Below are 26,582 nucleotides of genomic sequence, written 5' to 3' on the forward strand. Positions count from 1 at the left end.
TTAATTGTGTTAAAATGACAAAACGGGTACTTACCTGTCCTCTGCCCCAGTGATACAACGCTGCAGCCTCATGGTTCTCCCAGTATTTGTTGTAAAAAGATACCACCTGATTGCTACAGTCTGGTGCCGTTCCCGACATCATGGCTCCCAGCATCTAAGTGGTGATGCCAGGAGAACAGCACCAGACTGCTGCGGCCTCCAATTGGCTGCAGCGTTTAGGTGGCATTCCTTCCAAAGCAAAGACTGGGAGGACAACAGAGCTGCAGTGCTGGCAGAGGACGGGTAAGTATCCCGGCTCTTGTTACTTTAGCACATACTGTATGATGCTCTACTTTAAATATTCAGCCAGCAACCGGAGGACCCCTTTACGTAGGACCATGTCCAATAACGTGGAAGCATAAAGCATCTGTTGCAGTGTGCCAGCCACAATTGGGAAGTGGAACCGTGTTGGCATCTCTACATCAGCGCCTGGTCTATGTCACCACACCTTGGGCACTGTTGAATGCCCCTTTTTTGTCACTGCAGAAAGTCCTTTAGGTGTCATCTGTTGGAAATGGGGATCCATCAGTGTTTTATGCTCCCTTCTTCTTTTCCCTGTTTCAATATCTCCTGTGGTGTATGGACTGATTGGTCAACAGAGGGGTCTTTACCCTAGCCTGCCAATCAGTGATAACAGATGTGTATTTATTCCGGTCCCGCCTTCACATGGGTGCCGGTTATTCTTTTGTGTGCATGCATGCTGTGCGGACCATTTGTCTGGTGGTATGCATGTCTGGCATGAATCTTCCTAGTTCCCCTGAATCCGGTCCCATTTGTGACACCCGTCCACTGGTGATTGGATGGCTGAATCATCTTGTTTATTCCACCTGCCCAATGGTGGTCGGATGCCTGAGTTATGTCCTATTTGTTCCCTCTCCATCCATTGGTGAATCCCCTCCATCCTTTAGTGGACACCTGAATCCCCTCCGTCCGTTGGTATGAAGATGCCGGAATCCTCACCATCCAATGGGTGCCATGATGCTTAAGTCATGTCCTGTGAGTCCCCCTCGTCCGTTGGTTTGTGGACGGCCGAGTCCTCCTCTATCTAGGGACAGGCTACATTCCCTCGGTTCGAGACATGAGGCCATCCTCATTGGGATGATCACCTTGCTTTTAGGCAGGGTTCACCAAGCCATAATTGGGTAGGGAGAGCGATCCTTCTCCTATGTTTCGGATTTCTATCAGTTAGGTGAGAAAATACATGTTGGTCCATTGCAGACGTTATGACGTCTCGGTGTGCCATCCGTGGAAGACATCATGGTTGTGCCCTGCATGAATGTAAAAACATTCCCTTTCTTCTCGACTCTGAGACTTGTACTTAGTCCTCCCGCCCAAAAAAAGAAAAAGGGAACAGTCGCTGTTAAAATTCAGTACTTGAACTTGTGCTAATACGTCATTGTATTGAGGTGATCACATCTGCGGTGGGACAATGCCACGACAGCAGCATCATATGTAGCGGACATAATGAGAAAGCGCTTATCACAGCGGCTGTGCAGGGGATCTTCCTTCCATACCGGGACCTCCTTATCAGGATGGAGCAGCTGCTGAACGGGTAGTGATGACATCATAATGACAGAAAGTGTTGCATAAATACCCGACATCCTGCCATTTTTGTACAAAGCATTACATATAAGATAAAAACGTACAATCAGATAGCTGTCTGCCAAACGCTCATTCGAGCCGACGATTATTTCCCCTGGTCCCCCATATACATGGACGCTGGGCTTGGTCCTGTGTGAGTGTGTTCTTAACACAGAGAGGGAAGACAACTGCTGCCAGACACCTCTTACATACTTGTCATAGCACCCCCTGGTGTCCTTTTTAGAACTTCTCAGAACGTCCACCTCTTGTGCAAAGTCCCAGTGGTCACACATGCTCAGTCCTGTCCCCTGGATCCTCGAGTATATGGACCACAGAGCCAAAAGAACAGCAGAGGGCACTACAATTGTTATATTTTAACATGCTGTAACAGTAAGTGTTAACAAGTCTAAGCACTAAGGGCGGAGCTAGAAGCTCATAGACCCTGGTGTAAAGGTTTAGCCCCCTCCCAGGGCTCATGGGCCCTGGTGCAAAGGTTCAGCTCACCCCCAATTTGTCTTTACTGTGACAGCCCGTCAATAACTTTCAACAAAGAGACCCATTAATTCAGCACTAGCAGTGAGGGACTGTACTGTATATTTTACCCCTCCCCCTGAATAAATGTGAGACAGCATCTATAAAACAGCTTTTATAACTTGGTGGGCTCCAACACAGTAGCTCAGCTCTAGTATATCTCTAACTAATGCAGACATTATATAATAGTTAGAGACCAGCTCTACGCAGTGATAGTGATTACAGTCCAGTTACCTCCAGTGATCACAGGTGAGGTCTTCGCTCACTGGCGTCGTCCACTTTCCCTTTTCTTTAACAGACGACAGCCGCTTTAAGTAGCCCCAGCTTGTCTCTACACTCTCCCCTATCCTGCTGCCCCAGAGCCCCTCTCTGCAGTATTCATGTCCCACTTTGTAGTCCCACAAAATTACAGCTGACCTCTTTGTGCATGCAGACACTAATAGTGTCCCTACAGTTAGTAAGTGGCTTTTCTCTCCACCCCCTTTTGCTTAGTAAACGCACCCGACCCTGACTGCTGGGACTGGGGCTTGAGTGCAGGAGAGAAAAATGCAAGACTGTCCTCCGGCATTGTGACAGAGGTGAGATGATGACTCGGAGGAGGCCTGCATGTTGCGCTGCGAAAGGAAGGGAGCTAGGAATTGTGCCAATAAGTCCTTAGTGTGCTGTGGGGGGCCTGTGGGTCCCCCTGGCATAGGGGCCTGGTTATGGCTGTGACCACTGCGACCCCTATAGTTACAGAACTCCTAAGAAGACAATGTTCAAATGTGTGTTAAACTTCAGAAGAGTCAACTTACTAACACATTTTAGATGTTCTCCCGTTTTCTGTGTCTGTGAGGTCCCCTCCCCATCTTACCCCCTGCCAGCACATCGCTCCGTCCATACTATAGCTGTGCAGCATGCAACGTCTTGTCATTCAATAGGGCCGATCTGCAGCTTTTCCAAGTAGAATTTTTACCCATTCTATGTACACAATGAAGTTAGAAAACCGCAATGAATTGATGTGAAGAACATATTGGAAATTTGTGTTAAATTATACAAACAATAACCCCTAAAACTGGAACACCCCTTTTACTCTTAAAGGGAATCTGTCACCTACCTTTAGCCCTATTAGCTAAGCTTATGCGCTGAAAGTAGGTGACTCCTTGAGTCCGGGGATGTAAGTGTTATAGTTGCCTCCCCCGTCATTCCCCTGGTCGCAGTGTTCAATGCATTGAGCGGTGAGCTAAGTAGTCCGCCTGTTCTAATTGCATAATGCTTCCAGCGCTGACACCGGGGAAACAACGGCGAGGTAAGTATAACACTTACATCCCCAGACTCGGTGGGTCACCTACTTCCAGGCCATAAGCTAAGCTTACAGGGCTAAAAGCAGATGACAGTCTCTAAATAGCAACGCATTTTAACCCTTTCAATCCAGTGTTGGACCTCGTCCGACATTAAGATCTCCCTGCATTGCTCCAATGTCGGACGAGATCCAACACCTGTATTAGTGGGTTAAAGTAGAGCGCTGCGATAGCAGAGGCTGTCCGACACGTGTGCTTGTAATGAATAGTATAGCGCTCCTACGATGGAGGCGGTCCGGCGCCATGACACAATGGAGGACACTGCGCCTTTGTTTGAAAATTTGAGAGGGAAAGATGGCAGGGATGCAAATGAGTGATAAATAAATAAAGTAGATTGGAAATGGTTAATTATGTACCCGACTTGGAGGGATGGGGGGTAAATGAGTTGATGCTCAGCCGTTCTGATCCACTTTAACATTAGGCCTTAGGCCTCATGTCCACGGGGAAAATCAGGCCTGCTACGGATTCTACATGGAGAATCTGCAGCGGGTCCCTCCTTCCCCGCGGACATGAGGGCTGAAAATAGGAATTTAAAAGAATTTACTCATCCGGCGCGGGCGGGGAAAGTCTTCTCTTCCTCACGGCCGGATCTTCTTTTTCGGCCGGCGGATGAATTCGTCACGGCGGCGGCACGTCACCGACGTGCCGGGCACATCCGCCGAGCCGAAGCAAGAAAGATCCGGCCGTGAGGAAGAGAAGACCTTCCCCGTCCGCTCCGGATGAGTAAATTCTTTTAAATTCCTATTTTAGGTCTCCCGCGGATCCGGACGGCTTCCATAGGCTTCAATAGAAGCCCGCGGGAGACCCGCACGACAATGGAGCATGGTCCAGATTTTTTCATGCTCCATTTTTTTTAAAATCACTTTTATTGACCACCAGCGGGTATTTATCTACCCTGCGGGTGGTCAATGCATCCCTATGGGGTGCGGATCCGCGGGCAGGAGAAGAGTCAAAATCTGCTGCGGATTTTAATTCTTCTTTTGCCCGTGGACATGAGCCCTTAGTTAAATGATCCCTAACTCGTTATATACAGGACTGTGCATAATTGTAGGCAGGTGTGGAAAATGCTGCAAAGTAAGAATGCTTTCAAACACAGAAGTGTTAGGCCCAAAGTCCACGGGCGGGTCTGATTTGAGAAATCCACAGGGAAGATCAAGCCACCCATAGGGAAGCATGGGCGCCCGCATGTGAATGAGAGCATGCAGATATTTCTGCGGATCTTTTGGTCTGGAAAACAAATCGCAGCATGCGCCATTTCAGTGCGGTTCTTGCACAGATGGCCTCCATTGAGGTCAAAGAAAGCTGTCTGATCCACGGCCCGTCTGCAATTTAATTGCAGTCAGGATGCGGATTCCTGCGGGAAAGCAGGAGTTAAAAAAAACAAACCCTCCAATGCGCATATGCGGTGGTGCACACATCAGAAATTAAGCAAATAGAAGAGCTGGACAGGTAAGCAGTGTCCTCGGCTGCGGGAAGGATCGGATTGCGCTGCAGGCTCCCGCGTGTGGAACCTGATCTGCCCGTGGACACTGAGCCTTAGGGCGAGTTCACAAACTTGTCAATTAACAAAATGCAAAGTCAATGCACAAAAGAGAAATCTAAACCAAATTCATAGTTGGTGTGACCCCCCCTTTGTCTTCAATAGGCGACCACAGCATCTATGGACCTCAATGTTGTCCGTTTCTTTGCGTTTCTTCAAAAGAGATTCAACATCACATCTCCAAACCCTAGACTGCTGAAATCTTTGCCTGGTGGAGACCTCGCTGATCCAGTGTAACTTGTATCTAGTTGCTGTGTTCAGTCTTCACATGGTGGATGACCTGTGATATGAAACTGTCTTCCTGAACCTCACCTTGGCTGTTCCTCACCACATTTTAAGCCTCCTACACAGCCATTCCTGTTAATGACTGTATGTCAACCTACATATAAAAACGATCATCATTATCACCCATTTGGTATAGTTGGTTAATCATACCACTGACTATAATCCTACAAAATCCCTGTCTTTGTGCAAGCATACCTAGAAGAACTGATGCTGTTGTGAAGGCAAAGGGCTGCTACGCCAAATATTGATGCGATTAAGGCCGGTTTCACATCTACATCAAAATCTCTGGTTGGAGGTTCCATTACAAATCCGGCTAAAAATCGCAGAAGAAAAAGCGCTACATGCAGCACTTTTTCTTCCATCCAAACGTTGGGCAGCTGGGTGGAAAGCGGGCGACCCCATTATGGGATCCATCTGGCGCTGTTCGGTTTTGTCCAGAGATGGAGCGACTTGACCGCGGTGATTCCTCTTTCCTGCTCCCCAAAAAGATGTGAAACCACCCTTAAATTTCTCTTTTGTTCAGTCACTTTGGACTTTGTGAATTGACAAAAATAAACTACTGACACTTCTATATGTGAAAGCATTCTTACTCTGAAGCATTTCTTTTCCACGCCTGTCTAAAACTTTTGCACAGTACTGTATAACATTATAGCGTAAGGATGAGGCTGAATGTACCCGAACTAGAGCCATCACAGCCATTTCAACAAATTGGGGGCACGTCCGGGATGCTATGCATAATATATATAATTTTTTTTTTTAGCAGTGTTGATGAATGGAGTTTACTGTGCGTTTCTGCTAATACAAGAACAGAGAAATCAATTTAAAAGCGTAATATGTTTACACAATTTATGCAGATTTCATATCTGCGTTCGGGGGTGAGGGTGGTCCCATTTTCCTGTTCAGGTCGGTGAGCAAGAAAAGGGGAATCCCCTGGCCAAACGGATCCCATTGACTATTATAGGGTTTGTTCAGCTTCTGCTCAGCTGCTCGGCATTGTACGGCAAGTAAAAGCGCTGCATGCGGCGCTATTTCTTGCAGCATTTTGTGCTGGATCTAGAACAGAACCTGCGAACGGAGGCTCCAGCGCTGATATGAACAGTTCATGGCAACAATACATTTTAAATAACACGATTGTATAGTGAGAAATTATTTTGTTAGAAGCTTCGGGTATTGTGTAACGTCTTTAATGATATTCAGAGAGGAGGTGAACATTATGAGCGGACTGTAAATACATTGCTCTCACTTTTTTGGGGGAGGGTAGGAGGGACTTGTTAGTCATAATTATTGTACACTGTACACACATAGAAGTTTTTATACTTCGATAGCCGCACACCTACACACAGACTTACAGATACAGCTAAATACACCGCTACAGACATGTACACATCGCTCTACACTAAGATGAGACTCTACTCACACGCCACTGTCTGCACATACACTCACACATACATGCACGCTCACAACACCACAGAGGAGGAGAGGACAACCTGTACTTCCTCACTGGCTTATTAAAACATACAATGACTTACTTCTCTAAAAGCTTTATCCACCTCTGAACACCGTATACAGTTTATATATAGATATAATCCATGTAGTAACTTTATAAATACATTAGACCCCATTTACACTGACAGAGATGATTGCTCAAACGACAGTTTGCGTGACAGTTTTGAGCGATCATCTTTGCATAGTCTATAGTAGCTAAGTAGCTACTAAAGAACTATGCTGGCGGAGCGGGACACCGCTGTCATCGCTCGGCAAACAATACAGCTGTTTTGCATAAGCAAACAGCTGCATTGTTCTCCACGCTTATAGCTTGCGCCCCGCTATGAACTAACAGCGGGACATGAGCTGAAACAATCTTATCAGCAGGCTGTTATCACAGTCAGCAGCGCTGATCAGAGTTCATCGCTCAATTCTAGAAAACTAGAATTGAGCGAGGAACGAATCGTGCACGATGTCCGCGCATTTAGACCCAATGATTCTCACTCAAAAGACTGCTTTGATTGAATTTTGAGCTGAAATCGTTGTGTCTAAATGGGCCTTTACTTATCCTGTACTGACCCAAATTACATGCTGTATTATACTCCAGAGCTGCACTCACTATTCTGTTGGTGGAGCCACTGTGTACATACATTACTTATCCTGTACGGATCCTGAGTTACATCCTGTATTATACTCCAGAGCTGCACTCACTATTCTGCTGGTGGAGTCACTGTGTACATACATTACTTATCCTGTACTAATCCTGAGTTACATCCTGTATTATACTCCAGAGCTGCACTCACTATTCTGCTGGTGGAGTCACTGTGTACATACATTACTTATCCTGTACTGCTCCTGAGTTACATCCTGTATTATACTCCAGAGCTGCACTCACTATTCTGTTGCTGGAGCCACTGTGTACATACATTACTTATCCAGTACTGACCCAGAATTACATCCTGTATTATACTCTAGAGCTGCACTCACTATGCTGCTGGTGGAGCCACTGTGTACATATTAACAACACTGGGTAACAAAATTTAATTTTTTTGGTCCAGGGAATTTAACGTTAGTTTTGTATTGCTTGGGTCACATGTAACCAATATTGCGCTTTTATTGAGTCATAACTTGGGTTCTGTACCCATTGATACGGTATTTTAGCTGGTCCTATACCCTATGCAGCATATCACTGCACCCAATCATGGAAGATTACAAACAAATGTGTCACTGCATGTGGCTCCTACATCTGTTTCTTTTGGCAAATCTGGAGCTGCCTGGAAATCTTAAGCATACTTTCTGTTGTCTGCAGGAGACAATCAGACAAACAAAGTATCCGCCTAGTTTTCCAATGGCCTTGAGAGGTTGCAAGTATATACGGGTACTTCCGGATACCTTGTCAGATGGTTTCCTGAAGGTAATAGAAAATATACAGTACTTCAGGTTTGCAGGAAGCTACAGATTTGCAAAAACAAACAGATGCATGCACAGTGCGCAAGGACAAATTTGTTTGCAGTCTTTCATGATTGGGTGTGATGTGCGCAGTGATATGCTGCATAAGGTATAGGGCCAGCTAAAATACAGGCTCAACTGGTATACAACCAAAAGTTATCACTCAATAAAAGCACATTACCAGTTACATATGTTACCTAGGCAACACAAAAACTAGTGCTAAATCCTCAGGAACCAAAAAGGTTTTCTTACCTAGAGTTATTAATGGTATGTACACAGCGATTCCACCAGCAGAATAGTGAGTGCAGCTCTGGAGTACAATACAGGATAAATTATGTATGTACAGAGTGACTCAAAACATTATATGTAGATTATAACTATATCTAAACTGTAAAATGGTGACCAGAGGTGGGCATAAAACGTACATCTTTAAATATGCAGAAGAAAACTATGAGGTTGCCGTATATTCAGAACCAGCAACCTACCAGCATTAAAAAAAAAAAATGTAAGGTGACTTCAGTCTTCATAGACCCATTTTTGCAGCAGATATAAGAATTCTGCGCTCGCTAGATAACAATATAATATTGTAATAAAGGTTCGTGCTCTGAACCATACTTAAAGGGCCACTCCAGCGATTTAAAAAAAAAAATTCATTATACAGCTATGCCCCCAGCCTATACAAGTCGGCTCGTGTTACCTTGGTTACTTTTTTTTTTCTGTCCGAAACTCCTGGCCCCTCTTTCCTCAGATGGTCATGTGATCCCAATTCTGACCAGCTTAGATGTGTTTGGAGTTATAGATTTGTTTTCTAGTCAATTTCTCAATCTGCATGATGCTGCTACACAGGACCTGGCTGCAGGGGGGCACAGTCAATCCTGTCACAGTTACTGATTATGATCACACAGCTCCTGTCACACAGGTATAATAGAGGAGATCACAGCTCATCCTCCTGACTTTATATTTATGGTCTGTAGCTTATATAGGTAGACACAGAAGGTAATGATAATTAAATTGTCCCTCCTCCTGCAGAAAGGGTCTAGCTGTACTGCTGCATCCTGGGATAGATGTGAAAGTGAAACTAAAATCTTTCAAGATGGTGGCTGATAAGGGGGCTGCACTGGAGGGAAGTGTCCAGAATATATACATGAGACCTCCAGAGTGTGATAGTCAGTCAGGGATGGGGGGACATTTTTTTTTTCCCACCGGAGTGGCCCTTTAAACATTCGCATGATATTAGTCACCACAGTGCGGCAGGAAGGCGACGTCCAGTAGTAGCCAACAGCACAGCTTATTTGGAGGGGCAATTGACCTGTATTCCCAGTGTGCACTTGCCTTGTACTTCCTATATGGGATATACACAGGCGGATATAGGAAGGACACAGACACAAAGAATGGATCAATTCTATGCTCTATCCTGCAAACATTTCCCCCTGAGTAGTTAAAGCCCATACCCCTCATAGTGTAGTGTATAGCTCCAGGGGTCAACACCAGACCAGAGGACGGCAGCACAAACCTTCACCTTTGACCGTTTTAGGGTTTTAATCTATATACACTGCTGAGTAATCCTGCAAATACTCTTATCGGATCTCACGTCCTGAGCGTGCCTCGCTCACATCCAGAGCTGCACTCAAAAGTCTTTTAGAGGTCTTTAGTTGGAGAGAGCATGCTCTGCTGTCCTACACGGCGGGAGATGTAGCATTTACAGTCTAATACGGGGCGTCTCAGAAGTGCGGAAACGCCTAAATAGAATGAAAACTGCTTGGCAGACAGTGATGCAATTTTGCACACAAGCTGCGGGGGAAAAGAGGAAACCCGTTAGGCCATATCAGCAACATGACGGCCATTTTGAATTCTGCCATCTTGGATGCAACTCTCATTTTTCCAACGTGAAGGTGGGTGTGTGATATATAAAACTGGCATCAAATTTCACCAGAAACACAATGGTGGGCTTCGTTTCAATATAACGATCAGTTCTCATGTGAACACGGTGATTTTTCCTTATTACAGACAGTGTGAATAATAGAGTTATCTCAAGTAGAACGCGTTTAGATCGTCCTTGTCAGGTGAAGGAAGCACACGTGTCATCGCCACCGATTACAATCAATGACACCCAACCAGACCACCCATTACCCACAATGCAGCTTTGTTTGTCCAGATTTTGGTTCACCAGGGACAGAACCTGTTTCTCCGAGTTTGGAAACAAGTTTGTCCATTCAATGGTGGGTAATGGAAGGCGAGGTCGGGGAGCATTGATTAAAATCGGCGGTGATGGCGCATGTGCTTTATTCACCTGAGTAAGGCCGCCTGCAGACGAGCGGAAATCCCGCCGCGGGATTTCCCGCGGGATTTCCTCCGCTGAAAGTCTGCATAGGAGTGCATTACAATACGCACTCCTATGCAGACGGCCGCGGTTTGGCCGCGCGAAATCTCGCGCGGCAAACAAACCGCGGCATGTTCTAATTTTGTGCGGAGCACGCACTCACCTGGCCGCCGGCTCCGGTCTGCGCATGCGCCGGCTGCGCGGCAGCCGGCACATCAAAGAGCCGGGGCCGCCAGGCGCGGGTGAGTACGCGCTCGTCCCTGCAGGCTCTGGGGTCGGATCGCGCGGCGAGATTTCTCGCTGCCGGATCCGACCCGCTCGTCTGCAGGCGGCCTAAGGACGATCTTAACAAGTTCTACTTGAGATAACGTTATCCATTACATTGTCTGTAATGAAGGAAAATCACTGTGTTCACATGAGAACTGATAAAGTTATGTTAAAACGAAGCCCGCCATTGTTTTTCTGGTGAAATTCTCTGCCGGTTTGATATCTCACACATCTACCTTCCCATTGGAAAAATTTTGAACTGAATCCAAGATAACGCCATTCAAAATGGCCGTCACGTTAGCGATATGGTCTAACAGGTTTACCCCACAGCTTGTATGCAAAATCGCATTACCAGTTTTCATTCCCCACTTTTGAGACACCCTGTACTGGGCGTAAAATACATCTCCCTGAATGCAGTACAGCGAAGCTGTATGTTGGTTGGTTTGTTAAATCTAAGTGAAATTCTGTCTGCAGCTCTGGCTGTGACTGGAGTATAAGATAAGATATGTAACTCAAGAAGATCAGTATGGAAAAGCATTTGCAAAGTTGCTCAGTATTAAAGTCGAATATGGAATTGCCTGCGTGTTTACCCATCAAAGCGGATCAACTGAGTCAGGTGGCCACCCAGCGGCTGGAATTAGGAGGCGGGGGAGCTACGAAAGAAGAACAAGAACAATTACCAGAATAAAAAATCCACAAACCCAAGGTAACAACACTCTTACAAAAGTCAGCCGTATGGATTAGTGAGGTTCTCAGCTGCTCGGGAGGTTAGCAAACCTATAGAAAATGAATGTAATAACACTAGAAGCAAGTTCAAGGGGATAAATTAAAATGGCGGAATGGGGGTAGGGACCTCTGAATAGATAAAAGTCTTCTCCGTTGAGAAGGTTGGCGGTAATCTGTGCTTTATGCCAATGCCTACGTGTCATACCGCTTCCATGCTGCAGAGGGCGGCCCTTACAAGGCCGTGCAACCTGTAGTCAGACAAACTTTTGCTCCAGAATGCCAGCCTTAAGAATCCGGCCCTGGCTCATGAGACTTGGAAGAGGATAACTCCTTCTCGACTTCCTCCAGCTCCTTCCGCATTAGATCCAACTCGCCCTGTTCCAGAAGCTCAAAATCCTCCACGTCTCCTGCGGGCTCCACAGTTTCGGGAGGTGGAAGTTCCAGATTGGCTAAAGGTGCTGTGGTGACGGCGCTGTCGGCCGTTTCCTCACGCAGGGGGTGGATTTCCCCTTCCTGTTGGGGGGGCTGACCTTTCCCATTGAAGTGCGTGTTGACAAAATGAAGGGGAGAGGTGAGGGTGGGCAGCAGCTCTTCTGGACTTAGAGTTAGTGGTTCTGCTGGTAAAAGGGGCATCTTGGATGGTGGTGAAGGCTTCTCATCTTCGCCACGATGTCTCAGCCACAACGGTGACTCGGGGGAATCTGCGGGAGGGGGTTCTTCAGAGGTGGCACCTGGCTGGTCTAAATCTAAAAACAGGAGAACTAGTAAGTGAAATGCCATAGACAGAAACATTTCCAACACGGATGCGGTCAGACCCTCTGTGCATATGTGCCCATTAAAGGGCAGGCAATAGCGCCAACAGGGGGCTAGCGTCTATTACTTCTTGTACCATAGCAACAGATGATGACAAAACTTTAAGAGTAACTGCACTTTTGAAAAACTGTCAGTTACATGTCAGAAGTTTGATCGTGGGGTCCAGGGGCTGAGACCCCCCACTGATTGCTGATACGAAGGTCTAGAAGCGCCAGTTAAGTGCTGTGCCCCTTTGGCTCTGATCATCACCCCTTGGCAGCTGAAGACAGACTCATAGAAGTCTATACTGATCCTGCAGCCAAATTCTCTTCTGTCTAACTTACCAAATGCATTTCAGCAAGACCTAGGGGCAAACGGGGTACAGGATCAGACTACACAGATTGTGTTTGTAGTCTGCAACTATGGAGACACATAGGACTGCATAAGAGCTGCATACCCAACATGGTAGAGGCTTCTTTAAATTAGGCGTATTATCAAATTTGCTTTACTTTAGAAGCATGGGAGCAAAGTGGACAAAGCTTTTAACCTCTGAAAGACCAGAGTGTTTCGCACCTTTTAGGCGATATGTATAGGGTGTTTTTGTGGCTCTATTTTTATCCTTGAGCTACCAAAATTATTTTTGCTGTGTTTTTCTATTGAACTTTTTATAGTTTTTTTGTTTTATCTGGGGTAATATGCCCAAAAAGATTTTTTTTCTTTATAGTTCTTCATTTTTAAAATTAGCGCATTAATGCTAAATAAAGTACAGGAATGAGTTCCCCGTTTTGATTCATTTTGATATATAATTTGTATAGTCTCAGACTATAGAGCGGCCATGGCAACAGTTTAGGTTGGTCCGAGTGTGTTTTTTATATATATTTGTATTTTACTTTTTTTTTTTCAAAATTCTTTATTTAAACTTTAGGTCCAATAGAGAAAATGGTGCGTCTTCCTCTTTTCTCTACATAGCTGATCGTTGAGCGCTATGTAGGTTGGAAAAGGGAGACAAAAGCAGTTCTAAACCACCTCTGTCTTCTCCTTAGGGTCCCCTGGCAGTGGAGCATCTGACCTTCTTCTGCTAGATTGCAGGAACCTCAAACCCACTCCCTCTATAGCTATCCATCTATAGAATGGCGTAGGTGTAAAGCCCGTACATTTATGGCACTTGGTACTTATCGGGTTAAGACTGGCACTTCTAAATGCAGGTAAGATAAAGTGATGGTATGAATCCATTCACTGGCCTCTGCTGGTGCATACTGAAAGACAGCAGGACAAAGATGGAACAGGCATCAGGGGTGAACTAACAATTCCTGCATTTGGACAATACCCTACGGCTTATGGGCACAGCCCCTCGGTCAGGTGCAGCAACCATGAAAATGAAGATCTTGCAATGAGGAATATAATGCAAGAAATAAATGCCCATCAAATAACCCAGCTCAAGTGTCAGGACTGTGGAGGGTGCTAAGGAGACCAATAAAGTATTTCTGGGGTCCTGTGAGCAGAAGAACCACGCGATGCAAGTCACATGACCCTGCTGCGCACTCGTCACCACTTTGCCTAGAAGACAGATGACACTATAGTCTTTCCCATATATATGAGTTATATGTCTATTAGGTCAGTAGCTGCCGTGGTGTAACCTTCTAGTAACGCACCTTCTGACACATCAGTTAACTGTGGTGTTGTTGCTCGGGATACCGAGAATCCTCCGCTCTCCAGGATTGAAGCTTCTTCATCTGACAATTCGGAGTCCGTAATAGACAGGGCCAAGGCGGTGATTCTCACGTCCAGCTACAAGAGAGCACAGTTAATCCTATGATCTCACATCCTGAACGGCATCTAATAATTAACACTCCTTGATCAGAAGAGTGCTGGTGGTCCTACGGCTTTCATGCATTACATGGATGTTCACCTACCTGAGGAGAGAAGCCAGACAGCTCAATCTCGCTCTCGCTGTCTGTATCTGCCGTCATCACTTCCTGTCCCTCTTCCGGCTCCTTCTTGATTTGTCTTTCTGAAAGGATGAAAGAAACAAGAACAAGAACATTGAAGAAAACTGCAAATTAAAATTTTGAATCTGGGAAGGTTGGAGGACAGAGAATGTGTCTTTACGGCTCTTTCAGGGGCCATTCTGCTTTCCTGATTGGTTATGGTTAGACCCGGTACAAAAAGCTCCTGTGTAGGGGGCAGCCTTGTGAAACACACGGAGGAGCTATTTTTTTTGAATGCTCATTAAGTTTATTGCAAAGGTCCAGAAATTCCCAAAGGTTTGCAGTTTGCAATGTCTTGCGCTAGTGCCCTTTATCAAGCATAGGACAAGACTTGGAACACGCAAGACTAATAGTATTTAAATCGTGAAACAGATAGTGTCCGGATTTAGGTTATGAAAAGTCCCGTAGTGGCAATTGTCAAGAACAGAAAACGGTTTGTGAACAGCAAGAGATTTAAAGATGGGCTTAAAGGGGTTCTGACACGAATAAGATTTTTATGCTTTAGCAGCCATTGTTTCCTGGTCTGCCTAATACTTACTTTTTTTTCCTGTTGTTGTGCAGCGGGGGTCACCTCCCAGCAGGCGCTCTTCTTACTCCGACGAGCCTGGACGGGCCGCCCCCCTCCGGGATTGCGCGCATGGGCAAAAGACAGGTGCCCTCTGACAGGAGTCAGGACGGGCCGCCTCTCCACTGCGCATGCACAGAACTAAGAGTTCAGCCAGGACGGACGGGCCGCCCACAGCAAGCACTGCTTGTGACGTGGGGCCTGTTTGTTCACCTCGGAAGTGGCTGACGGACGGAGCAGAGCAGGAAGCGGTCATTTTGACCGCTCCAGCTCTGCTTCTAGAAGCCACAGAAGATGCCCGATGGAGGGGACATGCCTGACGATCAGCCTGGCCAGGCAAGTAAAAACTTTTTTTTTCATGTCAGAACCCCTTTAAAGCTAACCTTAAAAACTGTGGCATAGACATCGAGAACTGGGAAGTCCTGGCCGTCGAGTGCTCAATTTGGGGGTCAGCCGTTACCAACAGAACTGTGAATTTCGAAGAGGCACGAATGGAGGGTGAAAAAGAGGAAAGAACATCAACCCAACCCTTGTCGGGACCTTCTTCCACTTGGAAACCGATGTCCCCACTGCGAAAGAACCTGTGGATTAAGAATAGGTCTCTATCGTCACCTATGGACCCACCGCTAAGCCCCTATACTTGGAAGGCAATCCTGCTGAGGCACGAGTGATAGCCTATGATGATGATGGGCCCATTCTCACACTTCCACTACAGGACTTTTCATGAACTTTTCAAGCTTGTGTTGCTGATATTAGTCTAACATGTTCCGAGCTTTGTCCTATGCTTGATAAAGGGGACTACTAGCCCAAGATGTTGCAAACTGAAAACCTTTGGGAATTTCTGGCCCTTTGCAATTAACTTTATAAGCATTCAAAAAAGATTCTCCATTCGTGCTGTCCAAGTATTTACTTCCAGTATTGATAGAGAATGGGGCGTACTACAATGTCAGAGTACACTACTACATTGCATGACACCTAGTCTGCATGAGGGAGTGCTACAAGTTGATGGTCCTCAGAGTCAGGACTTGGTGTGGTAGTCTCCATTTAAAATGTGATTTACACCCGCCCGAACATTAAAACCACCTAATAATGTCTAGGTCCCTTGTGCTTTGATCCAAGGAGGCCTGGAATCCACAAGACCTCTGAAGGGTCCTGCGGTATCTGACAATAAGACATCAGCAGATGCTTTATGCCCTGTAAGTTGCTTGATGCCGCCTCCATAGAGCAGACTTGTTTTTCCAGCACATTCCACAGATGATCGATTAGGAATGGTTAGGTAGGTGGTACATGTCACATGCACATGATTCCAGGACCCAAGTACCCAGCAGAAGAGTGCCCGAGTATCACACTGCCTCTACCGGCTTGTGACGTACATGCACCCAGCTGTCCGCACGATGTAAAACATCAGACCAGGTCACCACCTTCTGTTGCTCCACGGTTCAGTTCCGATGTTCACATGTCCAATGTAGGTGCTTCCAGTGGCAGACAGGAATTACCATGGGCACTCTGACTGGTCTGGGACTACATAGCGCCAAGGCTGTGATGCCCATTGTGATCTGATACCTTTCTATCATCACCACCAAGACCTTTATCAGCAATCTGTTCTAGAGTCGCTGCTCTTTGATATCGGACCAGACGAGCTGCTTTCACTTCACAACAGCCTGGTTCCACTGACTTTGTATATGGCTTGTTCAAAAAACTAGATTGATTTCAGAGAAATGTGATGTACTCATTTACATAAAGGGCATGGTTTAGGGGTGGCTTTATTAACCCCTAAGTGACTGCTGATACATAGAATCATAGACTGGTAGAGTTGGAAGGGACCTCCAGGGTCATTGGGTCCAACCTCCTGATCAGTGCAGAATCACTAAATCATCCCTGACAGATGTCTGTCCAGCCTTTGTTTAAAGACTTCCATTGAAGGAAGGACATGACCTTTCGACGGCCTGTATCGATGTTCTACATCCCAGGTGCCAACTGTTTCTTACAGCCGACAACCGCACGGCTCATTGGAGCTGTTAACCTTTTAAATGCCCCGAACATCATTTGGGGGTCCCATACGCCCCCCCCCCCCCCCCCCCGTGATGAGATCGCAGGGAGCCACGTGGGTGTCATGGCAGCCGTTGAAAGGCCCCAGGGCTGTCATGGCAGAATGCCTATGAAGCTATCCAGTGGCACGAGAGCCCGGTCCGACTACGCAAGAGTACCTCTCTGAGATAGCATTCTGCAGTTGCGCTGGCTTGCTGCTGGTAATCCTGGCAACTCTGAGTGGATCCCTGCTTTTTCAAGATGGGCTCCTTGCACCGGCTCGTGGCAGTTCAGGATTACAGTGTCAGGGAAGCCATATTCTCAGGCCGTGTTACGGTTCATATTACTTGAACGGCGGGTGCCTCGTTGGAAGCTCCTTAATCAGGAGTTCCTTCTTCCTCCCGGAGGATGGATGGGACCGGTATTCAGGCCCCTTTATGCTCGGTCTCTGAGCAGGCTGGATGCCTAGTCATCCATAAACGCTAGCCGCAGGTAAAGCGCTGACTACGCTGCTTTACACATGTGGCTTATCATATTTTCCCGCCCCCTTGGGTACTGCTCTAGAAGCTCCCAAGGTCTTTGCTGTGTCCCCCAATGATACAGACGAGAAAACTAGATTTTTGTAAGAACTTACAGTAAAATCTCTTTCTCTTCTTTTTCATTGGGGGACACAGCACTCACCCAGACTGGTAATAGGACTGTAACGTGTACTCCTCTTGTCTGGAGGGTCCTCGGTGCAGTTGCACACGGTGTTAGAATGAGTTACAGTTCGTGAGTATGGTTATTTATTATCTATTATGGTTGTATCCTACTGGCTGCTCCTACTGCTTGCATACAAACTGAGCTAGCATGCTAGGGGGGTATAGCTAGTGGGAGGAGTTAACACTTTTGTGCTTAGTGTCGCCTCCTAGTGGCAGAAGCTATACCAAGGTCTTTGCTGTGTCCCCCAATGAACGTGACGAGAAAGTGCTTTTACGGCAAGTCCTTACAAAAATCTAGTTTTTGCCATATTGGTAATAAAAGAATCTAAAATATATGTTTGGTATCGCCGTGTCTGTAAAACTCCGGTCTATCAAAGGAATGCATTATTCACCCCGCACGATGAACGTCGTCAGACAAAAAAAAATAAAGAACGCCAGAAATGCGCTCTCTTTTGTCACACTGTCTCCAAAAAAAAAAGCAATAAAAAGCGATCAAAAAGCAATAAAAAGCGATCAAAAAGCCGCATGTATTCCAAAATTGTACCAACGCAAACTACAGGACATCCCGCAAAAAATGATCCCTCGCACAACTATGTCAACAGAAAAATAAAAAAGCTATTGCGCGCAGAAGATGGAGGCAGAAAATAATTAAAAAAAAATTAAATATCTTTAAAAAAAACAAAAACAAAAAGGTTTAGTATTGTAGTAATCGTACTGACCCATAGAATAAAGTTATTATGTCATTTCTGTTGTATTTTGTGCGCTGTAGAAACAAGATGCACCGAAAGATGGAGGAATTTCATTTTTTTCCCCCATTTCTCTAGACTTAGAATTCTTAAAAAGTTTTTCAGTACATTATATGGTGCAGTAAATAGCACCATTGAGAAATACAAATCGTCCCACAAAAAACAAGCCCTCATACAGTTACATTGATGGATAAATAATGGCGTTCCAATTTTTTAAAAAGAAGGGGGGGGGGGGGGGGAGCAAAAGTAGAAAAAAGCTTTGCCACTAAGGGTTAAATGGAAAGGGCCTAAGTTGCTGGGCTTTGCATGACACCCAGGTCCAGCACCTTGTGCCCGTCCAGCATTAAAGGGAACCCGTCACCAACTAGAAGTACCAGAAACTTATTTATAATCCTAAAAAAGTTTTGTTAATGTGGATTCCGGGGAGCCTATTTTCATACGCACGACCCCCCGTTCCTGCAAGGTCTCCCGGTGAAGTCAGCCACGCACAACAATAGTGACTATACTCAGAATGCTGTGCTCACACTCCCATAGAGATGAATGGGATTGTGTGCAAAGCCTTCTGTAAACGGTCACACTGCTTGTGCACATGCTGACTTCGCCAGAAGACACAGCAAGAATAGGGGCCCGTGTAAACATCAAAAGTGACTCCCCGGACTCCACATGACCTAAATTATAAGCACCATATCTTAGTTTATGGTGCTTACAGCTGGTGACGGGTTCCTATAATATTTAAGATCGCAGGAGTGATTGCACCTTCCCGCCTCTCCTGGTCTCCAGCACTTACTCTTATGAGAACGTGGCATATCTTCTCCCTTCATACTGTAGTCCAGCTTCATGAGGACGGGTTCTAGAGCGGTGTACATCTTCTGGATGAGTTCTCGATACACAACCAGCGGCCACAGCAGAACGCTGAGCACTGTGATAGAGAGAGAGGCAGAGCTGTGGTCACGTCTGTGCCTCATCATGTAAAAGGACAAATCTCGCTTAGCAGTACAAGTCTTACGTATTATGTAGGAGATCATAATGCCTGGAACATAATGTCCGACAACAGCCAATGCCGCACAGCAGGAGCAAACCATCGCACAGAACTGAGGAGAGAAGAGAATAAACTCCCATCAGATCAAAGGCCTTGAAAGCATCCTCCACTTCAGAAGCCCCCTCCTCTAACGATAGCCACAAAAACATCCAAAATCCACAACCCAACTAAAAGCGAACCTCTAGTTTTCGGATAAGATTCGGCCCTGGGACAAGCGGGATCAGTTCCTCACTGCTGTCCCGATCTACCGGTTCCAGGCCCCATTTTCAGCTGTCCAAGATGGTTGCAGCCATTTTCAAACTACTTAATTCACAATGTACAACTCACCAATTGGCCACTGCTGACCATGTGATCAGTTCTGGTAATTCACTCTTAAGGCCCTTTAACACACAACAATTGCTCAAAATTCAATCAAAAGCCATCGCTTGAGCGATAATCGTTGGGTGTAAATGTGCACATCTTTCACTTTTCTGCCGAACGATGATTTTCAGTTTGGCATGAAATTCATCGTTCGGCAGAAGAGCTGATAAGACGGACCGCACGCTGTGTTCTGCCTGGAAGGCGCTGATAACATTGTCTCAGCTGTCAGCGCTGTGGCAGAACAACAGCAGGTGGTCTGTTCTCTGAATAGAGCTTCAGGCAGCTCACACGCTATTAATTGGTACTAATAGGCATTAGTACCAAGTAGTAATTTATGCAAAATGATCCCTCAAAAGCCATCTTTTGAGCGATTATCTTTGTGTGTAAATGGGCCTTTATACTACCTATACACTGTGGGGATTAGGTAGTATGGATATTGTGTCAGCCATCCTTGAAAGCGGGACCTGGAACCAACGGATAGGAATGATGGCAGAGAAGAACTGCTGCAGGTAACATACCCCTCTGGTTCTGGTACAAACCCGTGTTTTTTAGCCGATTGTCTTGTTTATGCTGTCGAAAAAAAACCTTATCGGCAGCACATTTCCGCATGTGAACAGGTATGTGCTGCCGATAGTGACAATACTGTATTGGAGATGAATGAGCGTATTGGGGGACCAACCGACCCCACCCATTCTTGGGATCAGTGAGGGTCCCAACAGTCGGACCCCTGCTGATTAGTTAGTTATTCCCTATCTCATGGATAGGGGATAATTTCTTCCTGCTTTAGAGAGGTATTCCAGTTGCAACAAGACCTCACAGACAAAAGACCGATGCCACCTGCCGTGGGTGGTAATTAAAGGCTTACAGGTAATGGAGATAAATGTAAGTAGCGTGAACACACCCTTAACCCTGTGCAGGGAGATCATAGCGTTATATTGTGTCCCAGCCCTTCCTGTATATTATAACACGGTCTGCATCCTCTGTGTCACTTCTCCCCCTTACAATCACCCACCTTTCCTGGGTTTTGCCTTTTGTAGAGCAGCAGCTCTTGGATGTACTGCTGGGAGGTGAACCAGGTCTCCGCTAGACAGTGACACAGCTCCGGCAGACTCAGCAGGCGGTGATGTCCCGTCGCTCCAACTGCAGGATCACTGCGAGTAAAGGATGAAAACTTACTTTATATCTCAGGCTACACTTCCTACAGTAGATCATAGAATCCAAAGTGACATCTGGGGCAGTTATTCAGTTATCGTTCTCTTGCAATATCAACTCTATTGAGTGGGAATAACAGAAGACTTATGTGCACTTTGGCGCCATCTAGGTGCTACTTTTCAGACAAAAATCATCGGTCAAGTTTAAAAGCAATTAAAAACAAACAAAAACAGAAGTTGCCGGATAATGTCATGATGCCCAAGGCAAAAAGTTTTAAAATGTGACACACAACGCAAGTCCTGAAGTTTAGCATAAAAAGTATGAGATGAACAATCCCACCGTACATACCTGTCAGCGGACGGATCTCCCCGAGGCTGAACTGTAAGACAGAAGACAGTATTAATACCAGGAAAGCTGCTATCAGATGTCTAATTCAGCTGTTTGTTGTAAGGCACAGCCTCAGTACTTTTACATGGGACTAGTGTCAGGCACTTAAAGGGGTATTTCGGGTATTATTTCTCAAATCTTTTTTATTGAGGACAGGCAGCTCATCAATAGACAATCAGCGGGAACACACCGCTCGGATCCACGGTGATCAGCCGATTCCCTGGGCCGCTGTCACTGTGGTCAGTGCAGGAAGCAGAAAGCGTTGCCCATAGCGCAGCGGCTCGGATTGATACTGCAGGCACAGCTTCCATTGAATTCAATGGGAGCTGCACCTGCAATACCAACCCGAACCACTGCGCTATGGTCAGTGCTTTCTGCTTCCTGCGCTGACCACAGTGACAGCGGCCCAGGGAATCAGGTGACCGGCAAGTATCCGAGTAGCAATTCTCAGCCAACCGTCTATTATTGACCACTGTGTCATCAATAGAAAAATAAAAAAGTATCGCACATCACCTGGCATGCGATGTATTTAAGGTCCCACTGAAATCAATATGTAATGCGCTACGAGGAACACGAAAAAAATAGGACATGCTACGATTTTTTTCCACGCAGCATCGCTCATGTGTACGACTCCAATCAGAAGAACGGAGTTCATAGTCAAGCGAGTTTTGTGCATCTCACAACACAAAAGACTCGTAGGAGATTAGCGCTCGTGTGAAACCAGCCTTACAAGCCCTGCAACTTGCCTCCATCCCCATTCACTACCAGTGATTCAATTTACTGACAGCAAACAGAGATCTTAGAATAAATTATGAGAAAGTTGCATAAAATGTCAGTACATAATCTCCCATCTGAGATGCATCATGTTTTCGGGCTCATGTCATACTGGTTGTCACGTTGTCATGGAAACATCAATTTTGGCACGACTTCCTCACAAAGTGCACATCAATTCACCAACCCAAGTGCCGCCACATTTCCTTCTGTCATGTATCCATCATTAAATACTACAAGAGGGAGTCACCTCTGCAGCGGCGCAGCAGCCACGGCTTCCAGCGATCCACGCCCAGCAGACACAGCAGCACGAAGCTTATTAGAAAAACCGGTCTCAGCGACAGGTAGGAGAACAACCTGCAAGGGAAGATGAAGGAGACGCGTCAGAATGTAAATGGCTGCAGGGCCGTCGGACTTTCCCCCAACCGTAGCGCCTTCATGAGGCTGTACACAGCAGAGCCGGATTCTGCATGTGGAATCCGGCCGTGGGAGCAGCGCACTTTCAGTTTTCATCTGTGCTGCGGATGGTCTGCACGGCGAGCTGTCGCACAGGCGCAGTACTTTTTTTTTTTTTTGTGAACTACTGCTTTTCCTACATCATCACCTAGCGATGACGTGGAATCCGCGACCTTTACACAATGTCATTGCGGAAGGGATGCGGATCGGACGGCTTCCATTGACTTCAATGGAAGCCATCTGCACAGATGCCGCGGAAAAACGGAGCATGCTGCGATCTTTCCACCACTTGTGGAAACCGCAATTGGTTTCCGCAAGTGTGGAGGAAGAATCGATTTCCCATAGTATACTATGGGGGCTATTTGCTGTGAATCCGCGGTGCGGATAACCCCCGCCGATTTCACATCATGTACCCGCCCTAAAGGGTAGTCCCATCTTATGAAGTGATGTCATATCCATAGGATTGGGGGGGGGGGGGGGGGGGAGGGGTCAAAGCTGTGAGCCCACCACCACTCCTGAGAATGAAGAGGATGCAGGGCTGATTTAGTGCCGTGTCCCCCCTGAGCAGGGACCTGCAGCTACACCCTTCACATGAATGGGGCCAAGCTACAGTTCCGCCATCGTTCTTACAACCATATAGTAAAATGTTGAGTAAAAAAAAAAAAAATCGCAGCGTTTTCCCGGCGTGTGGCGCTGCACATCACCGCGTTTGTGATTGTGTACGCCTCCGTATCTCACACACGCTGTCACGCACCGGCTTCCTGGTTTCATTTTTTACTATTCTTGTATCGCTTCCTAGCAACATGCGTATAAAACGCCGCACATATGCAGGGTAATTGCGCCTGTACAGCATTCCCGTACGCATCCATATAGAGAACAGTAGGGCCCTATCGTGTGTAATACGCGGTAAAATAGAACATGCTGCGTTCTTTTCTATGCAATAGTGAATAGATCAATGAATATCAATGTACTTTCATTGACTCTTCACTGTGTATTATGCGCATGTACATTGTGCGCAATACTACGCAATTAAGTTACGCTCCTGTGAGCCCTGCCTTAGGATCAGTGGGGGTCTTGGCAGCTTGTCTCCACCGATCATAAAGTATTAACATATCCTACCGCTATGCCATCACTTTTCAAGATGGAAATACCCATTTAAAGGGCTAGTACTAGAAGATCCCTACTCCCCCCGCAGTGACATCACACTGCCCGAGCCTGCGCAGCCGCCGCTCCATTCATTTCAATGGAGCTGATGAAAATACACGAGCGTTTACTGCTCAGCTATCTCCGGCAGTCCCATGAATAAATGAAGCGCCAGCGCACTTGCGCAAGCAGCACTCCATTCAGTCTCCCTTCACGGTGGGGGTGGAGTAAGGAGTACAGAGAAAACGGGACCCCCATTGTCGGGATGAGTAGGGGACCCCCGCAGCCCAGCGAGTTATCCTATTACTAGGGGATACGTTGTAATTCTGGTCCAACCCCTTGCCAGCTTCTAGTTATATCCGGTCTAAGGGATGCCGGTTGTCACACAGCTTTCCAAGACTCCTGCATGGCACATCTATCTTGGCGTGCACTAATATTTTCCCTATAGACCCCTACGGATTTATGGGGAAAAAAATCTGCCACCGCTCCCCGCGTCATGTAGAAAACCCCTAAAAACCTCCCCGTGACGGTGTGCAGGACGCCCGTGTGATGACAGGATCACCCACTTATTTTAGGCCTCCCCCTATGAGCTGTAAACAACGGTCTTGCGACCCGTCCGTGTTTCTACGTAGAACCCTCTATATATGCAAAGCTACGCAATTTACGACAATGTAGTGTTCCCTGTTATCAGCCAGTTGAGACCGATGAGAGGCACACTTACCAAAACGCCCCGTGAAGCGCCGCCGCGGTCAGCAGACTCGGTAACGGCCGCTCCCACACCAAGAGTCGCTGTCCGGCCGTCAGCAGCGGCCCCCATTCGCTGAGATGCTGGTGCAGACTGTCCTGCAGGGACTTCATGTCCTCCTCCGAGGCTCCGGACTCGCGGCCACTTCTGTCGTCCCCCTGGGATGGATCTCCTGCAGGCCAAGACGTCACCTCTTCTCTGGCCATCTTCTTCGCCCCGGGAGCTGACGGTTCAGCGGCGCAGCTCATCGTGAATTAGACTTTCTAGAACTTTCTATACCTCCACAGATCTAAGACCGCCAGGCCTCCGATACGACGTGGTACGCCCCCAGACTCTCCGCCACATTCCCTTTGCGCTATTCCCTCTCTGCAGCTTCCACCAGGCCGAGTGTCAGACGTGTCACCAGCCACCGGAGGCTCCTCCTACATACCGTCACCGGCTTCACAGCGATGGCGACGTTTCTTCCCGCGCCGTATTAGATCTACACCATCTTTATCTGTCTGTGACCACCGCGCCCGCGCCAAACCTAGAAGTTCATTCCCAGCTACCTATGGATCTCCAGATACGGAAGAACTTTTTTTTTTTGCCCACTATTTCGCAATCAATAAACTGAACCCCCCAATTACTTGCGTTTTCTGTAACCCCCTAAACCTCAATGCCAGAAACGATGCCCCTCAGTTCCCTGTCCTTCCCCTACAATCCTCATACGTGCACTTGCTGCCTGCCCGGCCTACATGCCCAACTCCCCCTCTGTTTATACCCCCAGCCTCCTCCCTTCCCCCCCCCCTGGCCCCGGGCTCTGCTCTGGACGTGGCCCACGCTGACAGCTCCCAGCTGTACGGACTCCTCTCTGCCGGGATGTTGTTGTTATGATGCTGCGCGGAAGTGACTTCACTACACGGCTCTACTTCCGGTCCATGTGACAGGTGTCTACGGGAACGGGAGAACGCCAAAGCGGGAGGAGTTCTGCAAAACGGGCTGATGGTGACGGTGACTGAGACTCAGAGACTTAGCTCCGACTTAGACTCCTAGCCATTTTCTGCCTTCATTTTCTTGTCTATTGTGCTTTTTTCAAAGGTTGGCTGCCCATAGTGAAGATGGCGGCTATAAGGTCACGTGATATGTCACAAGTGAAATGGGAAACGTTTGGCTAAGTAGCGGCCATGTTTGTTACGGGCACGTTGTAGAGATAGGGCGTTTAGGAATGTGAGGTTCAGCAGGTGCAGAGGGGCAGGGGAAGAAGGGAATATCGGAAACACATGACGTAGGCAGACAAAGCACGGGCAGGGCTTTTCATAGCAACCAATCAGCTGCCTGCTCTTATGTTGTTAGGGCAAGTGAAAAAGTGAAAGCAGCGGCCTGATTGGTTGCTTCTTAGTAACAATTTTATTTTTTTTACAACTCTTTATTTATACAGTTTCTACATACAAAAAATAGCTGTAATAGGTCACCATAGTAACCTTGGAACGTTCAAAAATGGGAAGAGGGAGAACTACCTGCAAGGAGAGCAGGGGCTCCAGCAAATGTTTTTACTTTAAAGGGTTGTCCCACAAAAGCTAGGTATCCCATGTTCATAGAATTGGGGATAACCTGCTGCTTGTTGGAACCCCACCAGAGATGGGGCCCTATTAATACTGGGGCCACTGAAAAGGGGCACTATTACTACTGGGGCCACAGAGAGGAGGCACTATTACTACTGGTGCCACTGAGAGGGGACCCTATTACTACTGAGGCCGCTGAGATGTTGCCCTATTACTACTGGGGCCACTGAGATGGGGCCCTATTACTATTGGGGCCACTGAGATGTTGCCCTATTACTACTGGGGCCACTGAGATGGGGCGCTATTACTACTGGGGCCACTGAGATGGGGCGCTATTACTACTGGGGCCACTGAGATGGGGCGCTATTACTACTGGGGCCACTGAGATGGGGCGCTATTACTACTGGGGCCACTGAGATGGGACCCTATTACTACTGGGGCTACAGAGAGGGGAGTCTTTATACTACTGGAGCCACTGGAATAATGGAGGTAAACATCCACATCCTGAAAGGCACGTCCCTAACCACACCCATATACCCATAAACCACCTCCCCTTTTACCTTGCTGGTATTTTTTGGTAGCAAAGGTGGCAAACCGAGTTCAGT

General features: G+C 46.9%; 2 protein-coding genes across 2 annotated transcripts in view; both read right to left on the reverse strand.

Annotated features, from left to right (window-relative positions):
- Positions 1–2,719, reverse strand: part of ABCB6 (ATP binding cassette subfamily B member 6 (LAN blood group)) — a 48,522-nt gene extending 45,803 nt beyond the window's left edge. The window contains exon 1 of the mRNA XM_066575499.1: positions 2,386–2,719. The gene's annotated coding sequence lies outside the window, so the exon portion shown is untranslated. The remainder of the gene's footprint in view (positions 1–2,385) is intronic.
- A 3,765-nt stretch (positions 2,720–6,484) lies between these two features.
- RETREG2 (reticulophagy regulator family member 2) lies at positions 6,485–25,199 on the reverse strand. Its single transcript, XM_066575500.1, has 9 exons — positions 24,413–25,199; positions 22,343–22,449; positions 21,283–21,313; positions 20,795–20,933; positions 19,390–19,474; positions 19,171–19,302; positions 14,269–14,366; positions 14,008–14,143; positions 6,485–12,309 (listed from the first exon to the last, which is right to left on the reverse strand). The coding sequence occupies exons 1-9, from the start codon at positions 24,682–24,684 to the stop codon at positions 11,849–11,851; spliced, it is 1,461 nt and encodes a 486-aa protein (XP_066431597.1). The 5' UTR covers positions 24,685–25,199; the 3' UTR covers positions 6,485–11,848.
- Positions 25,200–26,582: the final 1,383 nt, after the last annotated feature.

The sequence above is a fragment of the Eleutherodactylus coqui genome, chromosome 8 (assembly GCF_035609145.1).
Source record: "Eleutherodactylus coqui strain aEleCoq1 chromosome 8, aEleCoq1.hap1, whole genome shotgun sequence".
In the NCBI taxonomy this organism is placed as follows: domain Eukaryota; kingdom Metazoa; phylum Chordata; class Amphibia; order Anura; family Eleutherodactylidae; genus Eleutherodactylus; species Eleutherodactylus coqui.